We start from the raw sequence: 23,265 nt of genomic DNA, 5'->3' as shown, positions 1-23,265 counted from the left end.
CTTCTATTCCCTAACATGAAGAAACACCTTCAAGGGAGGCATTATCAATCACAGTGGTGAAGGCTGTGGAGGTGATTTTGAAGGACCTCTCAAAAAATGATATCCAGCGTGTATTTGAAGATTGGCAGAAATGGTGGGACAAGTGCATTGCATTCATGGGAGACTGCTTTGAGAAGGACCATCAAAATTATGAGGATGTGTAAAGGTATGTTGTCAAAAAAAAGTTGTGAACATTCTTTATTGAACAGCTTTTATATTATGACATACAATGAAAAGCTATTATTGTCAACACCGAAGCAATCAAATGCTTCAGCTGAGTTAATGGAATAATTTAATGAGGCAAGGAGTTTTGCCTGACTGTATATACAGAACAAAGGAAAAATGAGTTTGGTACATTTAATTATTGACAATGTAACATATTTTACTATTTAGCAGGTAACACTTACTTTATGATGAATTTTATGCTTTTTGGTGCCTTAAGTTTGATATCACCATGTAAGCTGTTTAACACTCTCTGTACCAGGCCTATTTTATGCACCCGTCCCTAGAAACCGGGCAATTTTACCAATATTAAAAAAATTACTGCATCAAATCTACTGTTTGGATTGTGGCAAATTTGGTACCATCTTGAAGCTGCACATTTCTACTTTAATTCTGAGTGAAAGAAACTACTTTACAATGCACAGCTTTAAGGTACAGTTATAGAAATCACTTAGATGTTTTAAGAATTTAGAAAAAGTCATACGAATAAGGGAATACAATTGTGATTTATTTTTAACCAAAATTGTGGCACTACATTACATGTTTCTGATAGTATACAGTATTACATATAAATTTCACACAGAATCATATTGTTTTTTAGTGTGGAAAATTTTAAAGCAAGGTTCCAGGCAGAGTGCAACGCCACACTGTTCACATTCGTATCGTGTCTCTTTGCGAGAAGCCTTGCCACTCTGTTTCTTGCTCCTGGAACTGCACACGTGACACACACGAGCAGCATACTTCTTAGTAGTTGCAGGTATGTGCTGCAAAAAATGTCTCTTTGTTAGCCGACCTACAGTTCCTTCATTTCTTGGAATGAATTCAAGTGTGTCGTCTTCAACAAGCTGAACTGCAAGCACTGTTATAAAGTCTGTTATTGTAATTTTCTTCCTGTGCACTGCATTGTACAGCCAAAATGCATTTGATACTCCCATAAGCAGCAAATGGAAATATAATTTTCGCCACCATTTCACAGTTCTGTGCTGGAACGGATTGTACTGCAGGCGTTGGTCTCCAATATCCACTCCAATTTTATTGAGGTTGTAATCAAGTACCTGAAGTGGTTTCAATACTACAGACCCATTTCTCTTAGTATGCGTACCAAATGTTGCTTGATGCCTTGTAGACAATGTATACACATCTCTCTTATCTTTCCACTTCATTGCCAATACATTATCTTTACGCCGAAAAGACATTTCGCCCTTTTTCAGCTTAGCAGATACTAAATCTTTAGGCAATCCTTTCCTGGATTTGTTCACAGTACCAACAGCTCCAGTGCCTTTCTCTGCCAGTTGCTGAAATAGCTCTGGACTGGAATAAAATCGATCTAAATACACAGTGTGGCCTTTGTTCAGCAAGCTGCTGTCAGACAACAATCGCAAAATAACCGCAGACGAAGAATTGTCAACAATATGCTTACCAGCATAAACTTCAAAATTTACAACATAGCCACTACTGGCTTCAGCAACAGCATATACTTTCAGTCCATACTTATGAGGCTTATTTTGCATGTAAACACGGAAACTCACACGACCTCGAAATGGGCAAATTCCTTCATCAATTGTCACTTTTTCTGAGGGACGATATGCCTGGATACATCGCTCCTTCAAATTATTATAATATGGCAAAACTTTGTAAAGTGGATGAAATCCATCTTCGCCTGGTTTTTTCTGATTTGAATTGTCAACAAGATGCAAGCATGACAGTATCTGAGTGAAACGCAAACGGCTCATGACATGGGGACAAAAGTTACAACTAAGAACAGGATTAGTGCTCCAATGGTCCGCAATTTTGGGCTTTTTCGAAACACACATGTGGAAAATAATACCCAAGAAACGCCTCATCTCACTTATAGTCACTGGCTTCCACGAACTCAAAACTGAATGGGGCTTCAGATTATTTCCTCTTCTTTTCTTCTGTATTGTCTGTGATGCATACAAATTTGTCTGTCTCTTGAGTTCATTTACGTCACTGTCAGTAAGGAACACTTTACTGCAATCCAGTACAGAACTCGACTCATCAATATCCACTAGTATCTGCCTGGGTGTCGTGTTGACAGGCAGAGGTCGGTAGGTGTCAACTGCAGTCCACTCACTGTCTTTCGGATACGGCACAGCTGCTGGATTTGAAGCAACACCTTCAACATCATTCTCGTCTTCATCTGAAGACAAACTGTCATCAATCTCGTCTTCTAAAAAGAATATCACATTATGTGTAACTACATACATCGTTTACACATGTTCAACAGATATGTGCGTACTGCACAATTACGTGGAAAATTCGGAAATACGTACCTTCAAACACACCATTGCATTCAGAATCGTCTGAATCACTCTCTACATTATCCAGAGTGTCGCTATGATTGATCAAATCCGCAATTTCTGCGTCTGATAAACCGCGCCGAAACATGATGACAAACAACTGAATGATATACAGACTGAGAACGCAAAGATAAGTTTTAACATGAATTACAGCGCTGCCGTGACATCTATGGACGCATTTTGTTAATAAACATCTGAAAAACGTATAGCGCTGGCCAAACCCGTAGAAATAACGTTGCAGTGTTTTGAATGAAATTAAATGTAGCGGCCCGTAAATTTTACGGGCTTGGTGATTTTCGCGCGATCCCAGGCCCGTAAATTTTACGGGCTTGGCGCTTAGAGTGTTAAAATGTCTTTAAGCTTCCTAATGTTGATCTAAGGACTGAAACCGAATATAATGAATAATTATGTATGCAGCCCTTGGTAGTGAACTAAGACATTCCTTAAGTACTTAGTAGCTATACAGCACCATCTTCACAAATTTTATTGACATTTTTACTGTCTGACTCAGTGAGCTTCTAAATTTAATGTCATACTTGAAGTTTTTTGGTTTGTTTCTTGCAGGTGGAACTGTTTGAAGAACTAGCCAGGATATTTAGTGAGGATAATAATCAGTGGGCTCAGCGTGAACTACTTATGCGAGAAGGAACAGCAAAATTTGCTGACACAGTTGGTGAAAATGACAGGCAGTTACAAAAAGTAATCCAGCGGCAGCATAATAATAGTGGAGTATGTTTCAGCAGTATTACATCATCTTACTAATGGTGAATTGTAGTCTAGCATTTGAATCCAAAAGATTTCATGGTAATACAGTAGTTCACATATGCATTAATAAGTATAGAGACTCACATACAAATACCTGTCCACGTTCGGTGTTTGCACTGGTTTTGTTTTTTATATTACTCTTGATTAGAAACATTATTCTTGACTTTCAGCTCTGACAAAAAGTTTTAGAGTTTAGGTCAATGTGCAAAACGTCTGAGTCATAAAAAAGACCACTATCTGTAAGTTTATTCCTCAGACCTCTGTCTCTAATTCTGAAACCAAGTTGACCAGCTCACTCCTGGGTAGGATGAGTGGGTTTGGGTCCATGTAAATTACAGCAATCCACTCTACTGACAGTTGCCTTCTCACAAGCAGCACATCATGGCTGTATCTTTCTCAACCTGGAGACAAGTCTGTTCTACAGAGATATAATGGAACACACAAAATTAACTTACATGATTTAGAGGCAGGTGGCACACATGACTGTCATCCTGTAAGAGTTAACTGATGGCTGTGGCTGCAAGAAGGGCAACCAACCACAAAGTTAAAAATACACAAGTGTCAAACAATTAACTAGAGCAAACAGGATAATTTCAGGAGGAAAAGAAGCCAATGAGTTACCATTTTTCCATGTCCTTTCGTGAGCAAAGGACTAATTCAGAGATGAATCAACATGTTAGCTCACCTTTCCCAGTCTAGTGACCATAAAAGTTAAAACTCTATTTCTGCATTTAAATGGCAATATTTTCGGTTCTCTAGTAATAAACTCATTTGTTGGGGCTCAAGTGGAAGGTAAATCCTTGTAGAATATTTCTCGTTTGACACTTCGTGTGTCAGTTCAGGATAAACTGAATAAAAACAGTTTTAATAAAATGTTATTAAACACAGAATTTTGTCAAATGTCTTTTTCAGAAATTTTATTTCTTTTTATTGAATCAATATACCATGGAGACAATGGTCAAAACACACAATATTTCTTTTGATATAAAAGAATAGGGCCAACACATTGTCCAATATTAAAAGCTATATTGACCATTAGCTGGTGTTAGCAGAAACAAACATTTGAATATATTTGCTCAACAAACTAGTTCTTATAGACTCGCAATGAGAGTGGTGGATCCCTCAAATTATCTCGTACTGCTGTGGGTTTTGTGACTCCAAATTAATAGCCACTATTCTAACAGACACCAAATATATTCCATAGACTTCAAAAAGCCACTCTAGCATACACATTCATTTTTCTTTGAAGCCCATTGTAATTGTTGTAGTTGCAGAGACAAGGACATACTCTGCCGATACAGAAAATGTCCAACTGAAAACTGTTCCCAAAATATGCAAAGCTCATGTAAATATTATTCATTGAGCATCCACCTAGACCAGACTAAACATTCGGAATGCCACATGTTGAACCACGATCACCACTCCATAGAACCACCTGCCACTAATTAGTAACAGCATGATATGCACAAGTCTAACTGATATGAAGATCTACATACATACTCAGCAAGCCACTGTGTAGTGCATGGTAGAGGGTACCTTGTACCACTTCTAGTCATTCCCTTTCCATCGAACTTGCAAATTGATTGAGGGAAACGCGAAGGTCTATATACCTCTATGAGCCTTAATTTCTCTTACATTGCCTTAACAGTCCTTAAGCAAAACATATGTTCGCTGAGCAGGATCATTCTGCTGTCAGTTGCAGATTTTGGTGCTCTACATTTTCTCAGTACTGTTTTGTGAGAAGAACAGTGTCTTCAATCCAGGTTTCCCATTTGGGTTCACAAGGTATCTCTGTAATACTTGCAGGTCATTCAAAAACACTGGTAACAAATCCATCAGCACACCTCTGAATTGCTACAATACTTTGCTTTAATCCAATCTGGTGAGGATACCAAACACTCAAGCAGTACTCAGAATAGATCCACAAGTCCTTTATAGAAGAGCTACACTTTCCTAAAATTCTCCCAATAAATTGAAGTTCACTACTACTATCCTTATGTGCTCATTTCATTTAGTATATTTCATAGATTTGCAATGCTATGTTTATACACATCTACAGCTACACTCCGCAAATCACCATGAGGTGCATGGCAGAGGGTACATCCCACTGAACCACTTATTTGAGCATAATAGGATTTTTTTCCCAGTCATCTGCATTAACTTACATTTTTCTACATTAAGAGAAAGCTGTCATTCATCACACTAAATAAAAATTCTGTTGAAGTCAATGCATATCCTTCTATAATCACTCAACAACGTTACTTTGCCATATACTGCAGTGTCATCAGCAAACAGGTGGCTGCTCATCAATCGGATAACTTTATGTATAGAGAATAAGAACAGTCCTGTCACACTTCCCTGGTCCATTCTTCTCAGTACCCTTGTCTCTGAGGAACAATTTACTGGTTTCTATTTCTTAAGAAGTATTTCAGCCACTCTAATATTTGGGAACCTGTTATGTATGTGGGGCACCACATCAAATGATTTCCAGAAATATGTGAATAGGGAATCTGACTGTTGCCCTTCATCCATGGTTTGCAGGATACTGTGCAAGAAAAGGGCAACCTGAGTTCTGTCTGAGTTATGCTTTTTAAATCTGTTCAGATTTGTGGAAAGAAGAAATTTATTATATTCAGACTTAGAATATGTATAAGAATTCTGCTGCAAAGTTACATTGGTCTGTAATTTTGTGGGTCCTTTCTTTTACCCTTCTTATATTAAAGAGTCACCTGCACTTTTCCTCAGTTGCTTGGCACTTTTTGCTGGGCAAAAGATTTGTGATGAATGTGAGCTAAGTAAGAGGCCAGTGCAGCGGAGTACTTTCTGTAAAACTGAATTTGGACTCCATCCAGACTTGGTGACTTATTTGTTTTCAAATCTTTCTGTTGCTTCTCTGCACCCATTACGATGTCTTCCATACAGGAATCTGTGCGACCATTATAGGAATCTGGGTGACTTTTATGGGAATCTGTTCACATAGAAGATCACAGTTTCAAATCTCATCAGACAACAGTATGTACGTGAAAAATTTCTTGAACGAAAAATTTAGAATTTCAGCTATCCTTTTATTGTCTTCTACTGTTACACCAGACTGGTTAACAAATGATTGGACAGCATAGTTATTTTATGTAGGACCAAATTTTTTTCAGGTTTTTGGTGAAATCTTATCCTAAGGCATGATGGTGTAAGGTTCTTTTTTTTTAGGTGCATGAATTTTTAATATCTTCCACCTGTCAATATTTCCACTATTTCCACATTTACTTTTAAACCAAGAGTGCTACAATCTCAGTGTTGTGACAGTGCCATGACATTTAACAGTGCCGCCATGACAGTACGCGCAAACGGCGATACAGGCGCTCCGCAACTCGGCTGAGCGTGGGAGCGCCACCTAGCTACAAACGGCGCCGGCCGCATGTCCCGGCACAGCAGTCGAATAAGAGATACTGAGTTGTTATCGTGTAACCAGCTATTGTTTCTAAGTGAGTGTGTTTGAATATCCATGCAATTATTGGTGATTAAAGGTTATAACACTTTTTGGTGACGAGGTCAGATATTTTCACTGTGTTGTGGATTTGTGTGTTTGTGATGGGGCAGACATGGAACAGCTTATGCAAGCACTCATTGAACAACAAACACAGCTGACGGCTGCTATTCAGGCACAACAAACACAGCTGACAGCTGCTATTCAGGCATTGTCGACATCACTTATTCATCGTCTGTCTTCCTCTTCTCTGCCTCCATTCCCTCCTTACGACAAGGTCGCTGAAGACTGGGAGGATTATGAGAAGCGTTTGCGGCAACACATCTTGGCTTTTGGCATTGTCGACGCTCCTATGTGTAAGTTGTTATTTCTATCTTGGATTTCCCCACAGATCTATCAGCTGCTATCTCAGTTAGCCCCTCTGCGGGAACCTGTCTCTCTGTCCTTCCAAGAAATGTGTGACTTATTGTCTAACTATTACCGAAAAAACACCCACGTCGTTGCCGCCCGCGTGGCGTTCTACCGGTGTCGTAAACAGCCCCATCAATCTTACCGGGCTTGGGCGGCGGAACTACATGGTCTGAGTAGGAAATGTCAGTTTATCACGGACACTCATCATGAGTCTTATGCTGATTCAATGGTTAGAGATGCTATTCTACAGCTTGCTCCTGATAAAGAAGTTTGGCAACATGCCCTACAACTGCCAAACCCGTCGTTGTCAGAAGTTCTAAGCATCGCTCAATCCTTTGAAGAGTCTTACGCTGCTGGCGCGCAAATAGACGCGTGGTGTGATGTAGGCGCTGTACAGTCAACTTTCGACACAGACAATTTGCCTGTTTCACAGGATAATGAAGATGTGGTGGCGGTTCACTCGCATAAACAACATGCTGTGGGCCGCAACGCTCTCAGCGAAAACAGCAACCACAGAAGCAGGTTCGTTCCGCACTTCCTTCTTGTCCACGATGTTTCGTACAGCATGACAGGGCCGCGTGTCCAAAATGTTGGGCCACGTGTAATTCATGCAGGAAAAAAGGCCACATTGCTTCTGTGTGTCAGTCCCCTAAAGTTCCTGTCGCCGAGGACGAGGCATCGGACATGGATGTTAACTGTGTGCTTTCTCAAACAAATAAATTGTTTGTTACTGTTTGTATTCTGGATAAAGACATTCGCATGCAAGTGGACACTGGCTCTGCAGTAACTCTCATTAATTGTTGCACGTATTTGGAGTTGGGCTCCCCTCCCTTGTCTCCAGTTACGCGAAATCTGAGAACTTATAATAAACAGAAAATTCCTATCATTGGCCAGTTTGATGCTTCCACTGCCTACAAGTCTGTTGTTAGGCCCCTCATGTTTTATGTGGTGGATCATGCGGGCACTGAAAACCTGTTCGGTTATGATGCTTTCCAGTTGTTCGGGTTCTTCATTGATGATGATGATGTACACCTCATATCTGAGGCTATTCCATATCAACAGCTGGATGGATTGTGTTCTGAATTTTCGTCCGTGTTCTCTGCTGGTCTGGGTCGTGCCAAGGATTTTGAAGCCCACATTACTCTTAAACCTACAGCTCGCCCTAAGTTTTTCCGGGCACGCCCTATTCCGGTGGCGTTGCGTGCACCTGTCAAGGCTGAGATAGACAGGTTAACAGCTTCAGGGATTCTCCTTCCTATTACCTCCAGCAAATGGGCATCGCCAATCATGGTGGTTTCTAAACCAAATGGGAGTCTGCGATTCTGTGGTGATTTTAAAGCCACTGTTAATGCTCAAGCCTCATTGACACTTATCATCTTCCCCATCCTGAGGAGTTATTTACCAAGCTCACTGGGGGCCAGTTATTTTCCAAACTTGACTTATCGGAGGCGTACCATCACTTGCCGTTGGATGCTTCTTCCAAGGAATTTCTCGTCATCAACACTCCTTGTGGGTTGTATCAGTACCAGCGGTTACCATTTGGCATCGCTAGCGTGCTGGTCATTTTTCATCGGTTTTTGGAACAGCTCATGGCTTCTTTTCCCGGCTGCATAAACTATCTGGATGACATTGTTGTCACGGGGGCCTCCACTCAGGAGCACCTTCGCAATTTGCGTTCACTGTTTCGGGTTTTGCATTCGGCTGGGTTGAGGTGCAATCTGGACAAGTCACAGTTCTTCCAACCCTCCATTGTGTATCTTGGTTTCCACTTGTCCCGTGAGGGTATACGTCCTCTACGTCAGCACGTTGTGGCCATTAACACTCTACCCCGGCCATCTACAGTCAAAGAACTTCAGGCATTTCTAGGCAAGATTGCTTATTATCATAAATTCATTCCATCCGCAGCGGCGGTAGCTCATCCTCTGCATAAGCTGTTACGCAAAAATGTCCCTTTCTGTTGGTCAGACGAGTGTGAGCAGGCTTTTGTCCGCCTGAAGGCTTATTTGCAATTGGCGCCTTGTCTTGCCACATTCCGTCCGGGTCAGCACTAGGTTCTGGCGACTGACGCGTCACAGTATGGCCTAGGGGCTGTTCTCGCCCATCGGTATGAGGATGGGTCGGAACGACCCATTGCCTATGCTTCCAAGACCCTCAACGATGCGCAATGGCGTTACTCTCAAATCGAAAAGGAGGCGCTCGCTATCATTTATGCTCTAAAAACGTTCAGCATTTTTTTGTATGGTTCTAAGTTTCACCTCATCACCTACCACAAGCCGCTGGTCTCTCTGTTCAGCCCATTGGTGTCACTTCCGGATAAGGCAGCTCACCGCCTGCAACGTTGGGCCTTATACTTGTCTCGTTTTCACTATGAGATTCACTATCGCCCCACGGCCCAGCACGCCAATGCTGACGCATTGTCACAATTGCCGATGGGCCCTGACCCGGTTTTCGATCATGATGAACTACTCTGTTTCCACACTGATGAGGAAGAACGTCGTGCGGTTGAGGGTTTTCCACTTACAGGTTTGCAGGTCGCGTCGGCTACTCCACGGGACCTGGTCCTGCGTCAGGTGATTGGTTTTGTTCAACGGGGTTGGCCGGACAGGACCAAGGGCTGGGCATCGGATCCTCTTCGCAACTACCATGCCTTGCACCTTTGTCTGTCTGTTCGTGGTGGTGTTGTTCTTCTGGCCACGGATGGCGCATCTCCACGGGTCGTGGTGCCAGCCTCTCTTCGCAAAGATGTTCTCAAACTGTTGCATGAAGGCCATTGGGGTATTTCTCGGACTAAGTCCCTGGCCCGCAGGCGCGTTTATTGGCCCGGTATTGATTCGGACATCGCCCACATGGTTGCTGCGTGTGGTCTGTGTGCTCAACAACTGGCTGCACCTCGTACACTGCCCTCTCCGTGGCCTGATCCGGCGCAGCCATGGGAACGGGTGCATGCTGACTTTGCCGGCCCCTTCCTCTGTACTTATTGGGTACTGTTGATTGACGCCTTCTCGAAGTTTCCGTTTGTTGTTCGATGTCCGTCGCCCACCACTGCGGTGACGACGCTGACTTTGTCCAAAATCTTTGCGCTAGAAGGTCTTCCATCCACGATCATCACGGACAATGGCCCTCAGTTCTCTTTGCAGGCTTTCCATGATTTTTGTACTGGACAAGGGATTCGTCATGTTACAGCACCGCCCTTCCATCCACAATCGAATGGGGAGGTCGAGTGCCTTGTCCGCACTTTCAAAAGCCAGATGAAAAAATTCCTTAGTGATTTTTCCACAGATGATGCTCTGCTGCAATTTCTGAGTTCTTATTGCTTCACGCCTCTGGGTGATCGCAGCCCTGCTGAACTCTTGCATGGCCGCCAACCGCGCACTCCACTGCACCTGCTTCACCCTGTCAGGCCTTGTGCTGTGTCCCCTAGTGCGGGAAAATACTCGGTGGGCGCCGGTGTGTGGGCACGAGGGTATGGATCTCGCCCTAAATGGATTCCAGGGGTGGTCAAGGCTCTTCTTGGCCACCGGCTTTGTGAAATACGTACGGACGACGGCATGGTTGTTCACCATTATGACCAGATGCGCCCACGAGTGGTGGCCACGCCGGTGCCACTGCCCCTTCCTTCACCTCCAGCAGCCCGAGAAGCCAGTCCTGTCTCTGCTGCCGATCAACCATACATGTTGATGCAGCAGACGTCGCTACCGCTTCTGAGTACGCCGGAACCGGCCCCACTCGCGACGCCGCCTTCTCCAGGACCCATCTTGCTGGAGCACACCCCCAGGTCCACGACACCTATGGATGCTGCTCCGGAGTTTTCACCCATCATCTCGTCCAGGAGGCACGTTCCATGCACGAGCTTCCGTCCTGGACATTTTCGACCATACTCTCGTGTCTCTCCGCGGGATCTTCTCAGGGCCTCACAAGAGGCCATGGATGTCTCCGCACTGTCCATGTCTCCAAGGAAGTGAGTTTGTTTTTTTTTCAAGGGGGGAAAAGTGTTGTGACAGTGCCACGACATTTAACAGTGCCGCCATGACAGTACGCGCAAACGGCGATAGAGGCGCTCCACAACTCGGCTGAGCGCGGGAGCGCCATCTAGCTACGAACGGCGCCGGCCGCATGTCACGGCACGGCAGTTGAATAAGAGATACTAAGTTGTTGTTATGTAACCAGCTATTGTTTCTAAGTGGGTGTGTTTGAATATCCACGCAATTATTGGTCATTAAAGGTTATAACACTCAGCTTCCCCAGTATTTCAAATTTTGATATTAAACCACAGTGGATCTTTACATCCTTAATCCACTTACTTGCTACATACTATTTCAAAGCACAATTTACAATCAGTTTAAACATTACCTATAATTCCTCTACATCCATCATATTGGAACTATAGTCCAATTAATATTACCTGATAGTTGACACTTCAAGGGTTGGAACTGGTTTCCTCCAATCAGTGTGGTTTTCATCATGCCTGACTCATTCGCTGTTGCCATACTGCCACAACATACACACATTTTATACACAGCACTAACCAACCACTTCTGGATCCTTTCGCAAAAGATGGCATTCAGCATCACATATACAGTTATTATAAGCACAGAAATGGCTTACATTAGACAAGCTTTGCATAGCATTGCGTGAAGCCAAATTCTTGAAGGCTACAAATCGTCATTGTAACTGGGCCATCATAGTGATAAATATATCACCATAATGCGGAGGACTGGTGTAGTGCAGTCGTTAGCACATAAACCTACCATGTAGAAGATCGTAAGTTCAGATCTTGCCAGGTACAGTGATTTTTTTATTATTTTTATTCAATTAATTAGTTTAAATGTAATTTTTAATTTTGAATACTTTGCAGCTTCATTTTCATTATTATACTGTCTTTTTTTACTTGCTCTTATTTTTTCATCCTATCATTCTTTTTTTCATTTGGACTCTGCCTGTGTTGCCTATAATCACCTACCAAGTGCAATTAGAACTGCTCATTGGTTGGTAACACAGCCACTTGTGTAGCCAATGTGAGGTCAGTCTCAGGTAACCAATGATGCAAGAAATTACAGTTGGCCTCTAGTGTTGAAACTGAATTTTTTTCTTTCTTGCATTTGCCCATAGAGGTTATCTTTAATCACTGTGAAGAAAGTGATCATGACCTTAGTTCTGCCACAGATTGTTCATCGCCATTTTCTTGGATACATTGCACATAACAAGGATGTGGTTAGGTCAGAACATGAGCTGAAATTCAGGGCTACAAAATGCATCATATGCTGCAGTTCAGTCAGTGGGTACTTAAAATCAACTGTTGACAGAGCATCTTGCATTTTCATCGTATCTCATAGGGGCTACTTCCAAAGTTGTTCTGCTTTACACATTAACAGCATTATTTTGTGAAGGGACCAACCGTATTTGTGTATTGCCTATAACTGAGCAATAGACGGCAGCGGATGTGGCAACACTGTAGTGGCAACTGACAGATGTCAGCTGCAAAGTAATTTTGATTGGACTATAAGTGAAATCTGTTCATTGTATAAGTAGGGTGCTAACAACTGCTTATCTGCTCTTTTCACCATAGTCTTATTGGTGGATTTGTTAACTTCATAGCAACCATCATCACGATGCTGCCTGTTCAGAACAATTGACAACTGCATCACAGACTTTGTAAATAGACGCTACACAGTGGGTGTGATATCACACATTAAATCTTATGATGGTTACTGGACATCAGTAAAGCCCTAAAAGTAGTCCCATCACTTCTTGATGCATTTTTTGACATTGATCCCAGCACTTGAGCTGTAGGAAATGCCCTCTATGATCCACAGTAAAAATAACAGTAATTATAAAACTTTCAATGATAGATGTACAAAATAATAATTGTCAACAACACAGGCCAATGATGGAAAAACTTTTTTGCTGAAAATACCTTTTTATTATGCTTTTTAGGGTGGGAAATCCAAATATGATACTTAAAAAACTGTATCAACCACCATTTCTTCACATTTTATAGTTAAATTTATTAAATTAAGCGACTTTTAAAAGAATTTAACAGCTTTTATATAGTTAAAATAATTCAGAAAGGAGGTGTAATGAATGTAGATGATATTGGTAGCTTTGCTGAAAAACATTTGCTGGCAAAAGGAGGTCGATTCTATATTTTGTGTTAACAGATGGTGTTTTGTTTACTGTCAACCTATCCTCACTTTCCCGTTTCCTGTACATGTGCTCAGTGCAATGTCTAATCATGGTTGTAAAAATTCTGCTGACTGTTTTTGTTATATTTGTGGCGGATTTGTGATTAAAAAATACCAAAGAAACATTATAGACTTTGTGAAAAAGATTTATCTATCATACTTTGGATCTAAACTTGGTGATCAAGATAAATCTTGGGCGCTGCATAAGGTATGTTATGCGTGCATTGAAGATCTAAGAAAATTGTCCAAAAAGGAGAAAAAAGCCTTTAGATTTGCTGTTTGTATGATATGGAGGCAGCCAAGAAATTATTCCAATGATTTCTACTTTCGCAGTGTTGATATTACTGGTCATAATTCGAAAAACAAGAAGGCAATAAGCTACCCTAACCTTCTGTCTGCCACTCGACCAGTAGGGCATGGTGTAGATATGCCGGTTCCTGAACCACCAGATGATTTAAATTCTATTCCAACAGAAGTATTTTCTGATGTACAATCTGATTTAGATGAACCAGATGATGAAGAGAGACGGGGGGGGGGGGGGGGGGGGGGGGGGGGGGGGTGTGTTATAAATAAAGCAACACTATATACAATCAAAGACAGAGTACTAAAACATTTCTATTTTATATTTGAAAAAATGTTTTCTCATTAGTTGCATTTAATATTAGGAAAATTGCTACTTTTGGAACCACACCGTACAAAATCCGGTGCATACAAGCCACACAAATGCATAATAAGGCTACCTGTCACGACATCATAAAGCAGAGCACTAAGAAAGATAAAATAAACTGATCTAGCATACCACAAATAATTAAGTGTTCACAAAAGGCTGTACTAATGTGATAGTGCACAACGTGATAATGAAGAGCAGTAGTCAATAATAAAACTAGTAAAAGCAAGATAAAAATATATCGTAGAATTACTGATCAATGTGTGCAAGTAACTGAAGAATATTTATTCCAGTAGAATAACAACTTGTATAATATATGATGAAATGACACTAAAAGACACCTGTTTTTCACAGAACCAGTTGAGAGGTAATCAGGAATTGCACATAATTACAATTTGTAAATGTGGATGTGCTTAATATCAAAGTAAATGTTTCTTACAGACATACCTTGCAGCATTCATGTACATTCTCTCTGATAAAACATACTACTGTAATAGCACACTCTGTATATACAAATGTGATCATGATCTACTGCCACACATGTAATTGTATTCTATCCTAGATTTACCACCAATTTGTAAACAAAAAATGTTTGCTATCTGGAGATATGTATCTGAAGTTGTATGAAAGAAAATGATTGAGTGCATAGTAGTTTACAGTTTGGTGTGTTTTTAGGACAAAATTGGAAAAGTTGTATTATCTTTATGTGGTGTTACATCTACAAACTTGTCTACTTCCTCTTTCAGAGTATAAGCCATGGGACAATTCCATATCTTGGCACATTTTTGACTGATCTCACAATGATAGATACAGCTATACCAGACACAGTTGCTGATGGTCTTATAAATTTTGACAAAAGAAGAAAGGAATTTGAAGTATTAGCCCAGGTGAGTTTTAATAACATAAATGCTATTAAATAGAAAGTTATGACAAGTGAACCTGAACTGTACATTAATTCATCATGTGATGAATAGGACAGAAAACAGTGATGCACAGATTCTAGGATTTAAGTTCTAGGTAATTCCAAAAAGCTTTGATAAAAGTGAAGGGCACTGTAGAGGACTTCGTCATTGCATAGCACGAGAGTCATCAAAGCTTGAAAGCTGCTGAGTACTAATCTGTTTCTGTTCTATGAACTCATAGTATGTACCAATCAATAGGTGCATAGTGTTTCCAATGTTTTCTACAACCACTCCACTCAAATGTTGGATCAGTGTCTTGCTATTCCTGGGCTGTTCGACACACACACACACACACACACACACACACACACACATGAAATTCAGACATGTACATGGGCATTACAACAGATGACAACAGTACGAGTTCAACTGCCTAACCTGATGTTAATTAAGTGATAATAGGTAATCTCAAAGTTTGATACCAATATAGGCATCACAAAAATTGGGCTATCCAGAAACAATGCATGTCATGTTTCTAATAAAAAACTGCGTACACATAAAAAAATGTTTCAGAATCATAAAACATTATTGCTTTTTATGTAAATTTATTAACTGGTATGTACATGAAAATATTATTTCCATACAAGATATAAGTGTACTAACCTGATTGTGGACTAAAATTCCAAAGTGGCAAATGTGGAATTAAACACTCATAACCTGAAAGTAACTTAGATGGTGACCTCACAATTCAATACTGGATTTAAATGTGTTTTATTGGCACAGTTATTTCTGTTAAGCCACATCTGTGTGATGACCAGTTTTGATTCCATTTGGGTTTATATTTCACAAAAAGGCAAGCAATTACACCCTTCACCAGGCAATCAAATCTAAATGACTAGGCAATCTCACCCGTGGTTTCATTCTGCTCCACTACAATGCAAAGCCTCATATGGCCAACACAGTTGTGGCATTCCTGCTGAAATTCAAATGGGAGAATCTCAGCCACCATCCATACAGTCCAGACCTCTATCCCTGTGATTACACCATTTTTGGACCCCTTAAAAAGGCTCTGAGGGGCAAATGATTCACCTCGGACAACGACGTCCAGCTGTACATGCGGAACTGGTTAAAATCACAGCCCCAGTAATTTTATGAGACAGCCATGCACCACATTGTGTCTCAGTGGGACAAGTGTCTCAACAGGCAGGGTCAATACTTCTAACATACAGGTACTAGTTTCTGTAATTATGCCTCTGGCTTGTTTCTTTTTGAATGCCCCTTATACACTTCAAAAAATGAAATTGGGGCTTTCTAAGAAGTGGTGTCAATCCTCTGAGAAATACTGATTATCTCACATAAATTTTCGAGCACTATGTTGTGGTGAAAACATTTATTACTAATTTCTCTTAGTTAACAAAATTTTTTAAAAAAGAGAAGAAAACACACAGCTATTGACTGGGAGTGTCAAAGTGATTCCATATTTTTAGATTTCCAGAAGGCTTTCCACACCGTACCTCACAAGCTACCTCTAATCAAACTGGATGCCTGTGGACTGTCATCTCAGCAGTGTGACCAGGTTCACGATTTCCAATCAGAAAGGTCAGAGTTCATAGTTACTCATGGAAAGTCATAGAGTAAAACAGAAGTAGTATCTGGCATTCTCCAAGAAGGTCTGTAGGCCCTCTGCTGTTTCTGATCTACGTAAACAATTTAGCAGACAGTCTGATTAGCACTGTTAGATTGTTTGCAGATGATGTTGTCTTTTACTGCCTTATAAAATCATCAGATGATCTAAACAAATTGCAAAACAATTTAGACAAGACATCTGTATGGATCAAAAAGTGGCAATTGACTCTAAATGATGAAAAGTGTAATGTCATCCACGTGAGTACCAAAAGGCATCCACTAAATGTCAGTAACACAATAAATTGCACAAATCTAAAGGCTGTAAATTCAACTAAATACTTACGGATTACAATTATGAATAATTTAAGTTGGAACAATTATGTAGATAATGTTGTGTGTAAAACAAACCAAAGACTTTGATTTATTGACAGAACAATGAGAAAATGCAACAAGTGTCTACTAAAGAGACTGACTGCTCTATGCTTGTATGTCCTCTTCAGGAGTATTGCTGTGCTGTGCGGTGCAGGATCTACATCAGACAGGATCAGTGGAGGATATCGAAAAAGTTCAGAGAAGGGCAGCTCATTTTGTGCTATTGTGAAATAAGGGGGGAGAGCACCATAGATATCATATGTGAATTGTAGTGGCAATCATTAAAAAAAGGGAGGGGGCATTATTCACTGTGACAGTATGTCCTCATGAAATTTCAGTCATTAGCTTTCACTTCAGTGTGTGAAAATATTTTGTTGGCACACACCTACATAGGGAGGAATGATTATCATAATAGAATAAGAGAAATCAGAGCTCACACAGAAAGATTAAGTGCTCATTTTTCCCACCCACCATTAGAGAGTGGAACAATAGAGAAATAGCTTGACGGCATTTTGATGAACCCTCTGCCAAGCACTTAATTGTGAATTGCAGAGCAATCATGTGGATATAGATTTTGATGTAAATATAGCACTAATATCAGCAATTGGTAAATTTTGATATTATTAATGAGATTACATAAAATACTGCTGCATAAATAAGAACTTGCTCATTTCATGTATACATAGTATACACCACATTTGTATACTCACAATCAGCTGAATAATAAGAAAAGATTATTATAAGGAATAGAATGATAGCAAGTGGGGTAATCTCACCTTGCTACATTTCATACTTGGTGCTAGAGAGATTTTGTCATTTTTATGTTATATAATTTCTTGAATTAAAGACAAATTCTACTAATGACAGCAGATTCCCATTCAAAGTGACTGCTACCATTTTTAAGCACAAAGTCAGCTCATGAGTCTTTTTTTCCCCAGATAAAATTACTTCAGGGAGCAGCAAATGCGTATAACATTCCTGATGATCCAATGTTTGATCGCTGGTTTGATTCAGTTCTGGTACTTGATGACAGAGAAGCATATGAATTATCATGCCAGATAGAGCCACCCATACCAGGACAAGGACAGTCTGTTATGGGCACTGTCAGAGAGCACAGAAATAAAAGACGACCGGGGTGAGTTTTTATCATGTGTTAAATTTCTTTAATATTTATTAAAAGCCGTGCAACAAGTTTTAGTGTTAACATCTAGTTTCCTTCCATGGCTATTGATTGATATTGATTATTTTCTTGTTCCTGACATGGAAATATGTTGTTGTATTCTTGTCAGCCTTCAGATTAAACACTCAACTGATATACTGTGAATCACATTCTTGTCATCTTGATGACAACTGATATGTAGTAATGGCAATGTTTCTAATGATAAACTGTATGCTAACCATATTCAAAGTGAAATGCTGCTCTGAAAGGTAACATTATTTTAATCACTTTTTGACAATAAGGAAGCATGCATAGTCAATGTTGATAACACCAATAAATCTTGAAATGTTAAATAGAAGAAATTGGCCAGATGCAAGTAGGACTTGCTCACTGAGGGTTCCGTACAAACTTAGTTATGTACGAGGTGCATTCAAGTTCTAAGGCCTCCCATTTTTTTTCTCCGGACTGGAAAGAGATAGAAACATGCGCATTGTTTTAAAATGAGGCTGCGTTCATTGTCAATACGTCCCAGGGATGGCAGCACCATACGGCAGATGGAATTTTACCGCCAGCGGCGAGAATGAGAACTGTTTTAAATACTTATAATGGCGACATTTTCCTTACTTGAACAGCGTGCAATCATTCGTTTTCAGAATTTGCGTGGTGTGAAACCTATTGAAATTCATCGACAGTTGAAGGAGACATGTGGTGATGGAGTTATGGATGTGCCGAAAGTGCATTCGTGGGTGCGACAGTTTAATGAAGGCAGAACATTGTGTGACAACAAACCGAAACAACCTTGGGCTCACACAAGCCGGTCTGACGACATGATCGAGAAAGTGGAGAGAATTGTTTTGGGGGATCGCCGAATGACTGTTGAACAGATCGCCTCCAGAGTTTGCATTTCTGTGGGTTCTGTGCACACAATCCTGCATGACGACCTGAAAATGCGAAAATTGTCATCCAGGTAGGTGCCACGAATGCTGACGGACGACCACATGGCTGCCCGTGTGGCATGTTGCCAAGCAATGTTGACGCACAACGACAGCATGAATGGGACTTTCTTTTCGTCGGTTGTGGCAATGGATGAGACGTGGATGCCATTTTTCAATCCAGAAACAAAGCGCCAGTCAGCTCAATGGAAACACACAGATTCACTGCCACCAAAAAAATTTCGGGTAACCGCCAGTGCTGAAAAAATTATGGTGCCCATGTTCTGGGACAGCGAGGGCGTAATCCTTACCCATTGCGTTCCAAAGGGCACTACGGTAACAGGTGCATCCTACGAAAATGTTTTGAAGAACAAATTCCTTCCTCCATTGCAACAAAAACGTCCGGGAAGGGCTGCGCATGTGCTGTTTCACCAAGACAACGCACCCGCACATTGAGCTAACATTACGCAACAGTTTCTTCGTGATAACAACTTTGAAGTGATTCCTCATGCTCCCTACTCACCTGACCTGGCTCCTAGTGACTTTCGGCTTTTTCCAACGATGAAAGACACTCTCCGTGGCCGCACATTCACCAGTGGTGCTGCTATTGCCCCAGCGATTTTCCAGTGGTCAAAAAAGACTCCTAAAGAAGCCTTTGCCACTGCCATGGAATCATGATATCAGTTTTGTGAAAAATGTGTACGTCTGCAGGGTGATTACGTTGAGAAATAACGCCAGTTTCATCGATTTCGGGTGAGTAGTTAATTAGAAAAAAAATCGGAGGCCTTAGAACTTGAATGCACCTTGTATATCGACGGTTCAACCATTGTGGGAATCAAGAATCTGGACACGTTTGCCTGCTACCAACATTGATACTAGAAGTCCCATGGATTCCAAGACATCAATGTGACATGAAGTCATGCAGGAGGACAGACAGAAGGATGGATGGAAGGATCATCCTGCAGGAGAACGGATGGAAGGAAGGAAGGAAGGAAGGAAGGAAGGAAGGAAGGAAGGAAGGAAGGAAGGAAGGAAGGAAGGAAAAACGATCCTATAAGGGTTCCATTTTTACTGACTGAGGCACAGAACCCTAAAAACAAATAATCAAATGAACAGAATTATTTTAGCCTTTTTCCCTTTCTTTCATTCTCTCTTTGTGATTGATATGGATAATGTGTGCTTCCTTGTTTTTGGAGAGGAGTGCTTTGTGCTGTTCTTTCATTTACCAAATGGTGTTCCCATTGGTAGCAATGCAAGTGACAACATTTCAGAATTACATAAAGAATGAGTTGCCTTACCACACATCATTATTTTAATATGTAATTATATTATTTTTTTAAATTAATTATATATGTTTGCTTTGCAGTAAAGCATTTCACATTCAGTATGGTCCATATAAAGATTATCATTGAAATTATTATTTTATTGTATTGGTTGAAGACTCTACATTTGAGGAGGTGGTACTCATTTTTGTCAAAAGAATCCTGTATGAGAAGTACTGGAAGAAACAACAAACACTTGAAATGTCTGAGGTATAAGTTCCTGATAACATCATTGCATGAGGAAGATATGAACAAGTCAAGAGTTTTGTACAGGTCCAGGAAGGTAGGTCAGGTTGGCTCAAAACAAGGAGCTAAGTCCAGAAAGGAAGTTTTCTTTCACCACTCTTCATCATCATAATGCATTAATGTCTACATGCAGTCCAAAGAAGGAGTCTATAACTAATTGCTTAGCTTTTGCCAGTGATGTAATGATGCAATGATAAGGGGAGAGACAGAAGTGGAGGTACAAACTAAACTACAACTTCAGTTTGATGAATTCACGAGAATGAGTCTTACAACCTGCAAAACAAATGCAGTTGGTCTGATGTTGAGCAGGAACTATCCAACAGTCCATCTAAGAACTGGAGATGATGATTTAAGATATGATAAACAACTTACAGTACTTGGATATTGTTGATTCCTCAAACAACACTATACATAAAGGGATCTGAAAAATAATACAAAGAGCTTTCAAATTCTACCATGCAGTATGTCATCTGCCTTGGAAGGAAACGTACCCACATTCTTCTAAGATTAGCCCATACAAAACATACCACCTATCGAAATGAACATATGGATCAAAAGCAGCAATGGTTACTGGAACAACTAATAACAGCCTCTGGGGTGAAAAAAAGTTTCTCTATGCTTGCCTAATGAAACCAAAAATGAGTAAACTTGCCTATAGTAAACAAAAATGTATATAATGAGGAGATCAGGCAATAGGTAGGACCTGGTTTGCTGTGGCAGAAAAATGATGGTGATGATGAATTGTCAGTTTTTTTACTTAAAAGACTAAGTAAATGACAGTTATAAAATAATGTATTTCAATTCTAGGAATCTGTTCTGCTGAAATGTGTATTGTCTAACAGCACAATGAAATTGGTTTTTCAGATATGTGGCTGAAATCTGTAAGAGAACTTCTTTTTCTATTAAAGTTTATATTAAACTTTTAAAACAAAACTTTAACAGATGTACCTTGCACATAACATTGTCATAAATTGAAGATGGGAATGTATATTGTTGTATAGCCTGTAACTAACAAGACAGCACCAAACTATGCCTCTGTACCAATCTTATTTTAGTTAGGAATGAAAGGCAACTGCTCACATTTAGCTGAAACAACAAAACTACCATAATTTGGTTTGACTTTTTGTTTTGTGTGTGGTGGGGGGTGGGTTGGGGTGTGGTGGGGGGTGGGGCAGTGGGTGTCAAAATAAAAATGATATCATACAGAAGCAAAACATAAACACCTGTTTGTTTCTCATATTAGCAGATAATGAAATGACCATCCAATGAACCCTACTATTCAAGAGTGAAATCCAGCTTTGCTAGAAAATTTAAACTGTAACCAATCTGTCATGTGATGCGTGTAACTTGGTAAGGAGAGAGTGCCTGTCTCTGCAAAATGAGCCTTAGTTTATGGATTGTACATGTGGTAGTTAATACGTAATGTCCATCATAAGGATGCATTTCTGTGCAATTCTGCAGCCACATCCCCAGGACTGGTTGCAGACAGTCCCAACTTCTTTATGCTACTCACATCAGAAGGTGATTCAGATCACCTATTCTTTTTGTGTAAGTGCTTTTGTGGTCATCAAATGACTTTGTGCAAGGGACTGTGTGTTGTGGCCTTCAGTCTGAAGACCAATCTGATGCAGCTCTCCATGCTACTCTATACTGTGCAAGTCTGTTCATCTCCGAGTAGTTACTGCAACTTACATCCTTTTGAATCTGCTTACTATATTCATCTCTTGGTCTCCCACTACAATCCATCTCCACACACACACACACACACACACACACACACACACACACACACACACACACTCTCTCTCTCTCTCTCTCTCTCTCTCTCTCTCTCTCTCTCTCTTTCCTCCAATACTAAATTTGTGATTCCTTAATGTCTCAGAATGATGTGTCCTATCGACTAATCCCTTCTTCTATTCAGGTTTTTTTACATTTTTTTTCTCCCCAATTCTATTCTGTACCACATCATTAGTTACATGAAGGTTTCCAAAAACTAAAACTAAGATTACTGTTACTATTTGACATAAAAGAGCTACAAACATTGAATTGGCTAGTTACTTTTGTATTGAATTTCTTACAAATGTGAATACAGACTATATATTTCATACTATACTTGGAGTCTTCCATTATCAGAGGGGTGCATTATTAGCAGTCCAAAGTACCGGAGTTATGATTTCAATGATGTTATTGGTTTTAAGAATCACTGGCTAACATAGAAATCACCAAGTAAATATTTGTCCTAGTGGTTCAAGGGACAGAATACTTTGTATAGAACTGATCCACAATATCATATAGCTGTCGGTGTTGCACACTTTGCACTGCACATTCATGGGGCTAGAAGATACATCTTTGTTCAATTCAGTTCAATTCAATTTAGTAACGTCCTTGTAGGACATCATCTAAATGACATAGGACTTGTCAATAAACATTACAATTTAAAATACATGTACATGAAAATTTATAATTGAATTTACTTGTCACTTCAACATTACAATTTTAATAGAACTATAAGAACATTAACATAAAAAATATACAAGCAGGATAACAAAAAAAAAAAAAAAAAAAAAAAAAAAAGCTAGTGATTCTCACATTAAAGATTATTTCCATTCTTACATTAA

The 23,265-nt window shown here is 40.2% G+C and overlaps 1 protein-coding gene across 2 annotated transcripts in view; it reads left to right on the top strand.

Moving 5' to 3' along the window:
- Window positions 1-23,265, top strand: part of LOC126483758 (ral guanine nucleotide dissociation stimulator-like 1) — a 579,195-nt gene that overhangs the window by 528,819 nt on the left and 27,111 nt on the right. For both annotated transcript variants that reach the window (XM_050106903.1, XM_050106902.1), the window contains exons 9-11: window positions 3,147-3,311; window positions 14,835-14,975; window positions 17,927-18,123. In XM_050106903.1, the coding sequence (XP_049962860.1) occupies window positions 3,147-3,311; window positions 14,835-14,975; window positions 17,927-18,123 (503 nt within the window). The remainder of the gene's footprint in view (window positions 1-3,146; window positions 3,312-14,834; window positions 14,976-17,926; window positions 18,124-23,265) is intronic.

Source organism: Schistocerca serialis, chromosome 6, assembly GCF_023864345.2.
Source record: "Schistocerca serialis cubense isolate TAMUIC-IGC-003099 chromosome 6, iqSchSeri2.2, whole genome shotgun sequence".
In the NCBI taxonomy this organism is placed as follows: domain Eukaryota; kingdom Metazoa; phylum Arthropoda; class Insecta; order Orthoptera; family Acrididae; genus Schistocerca; species Schistocerca serialis.
Note: the sequence above shows the minus strand (reverse complement) of the source record. Positions and strands in the feature narration are given on the sequence as shown.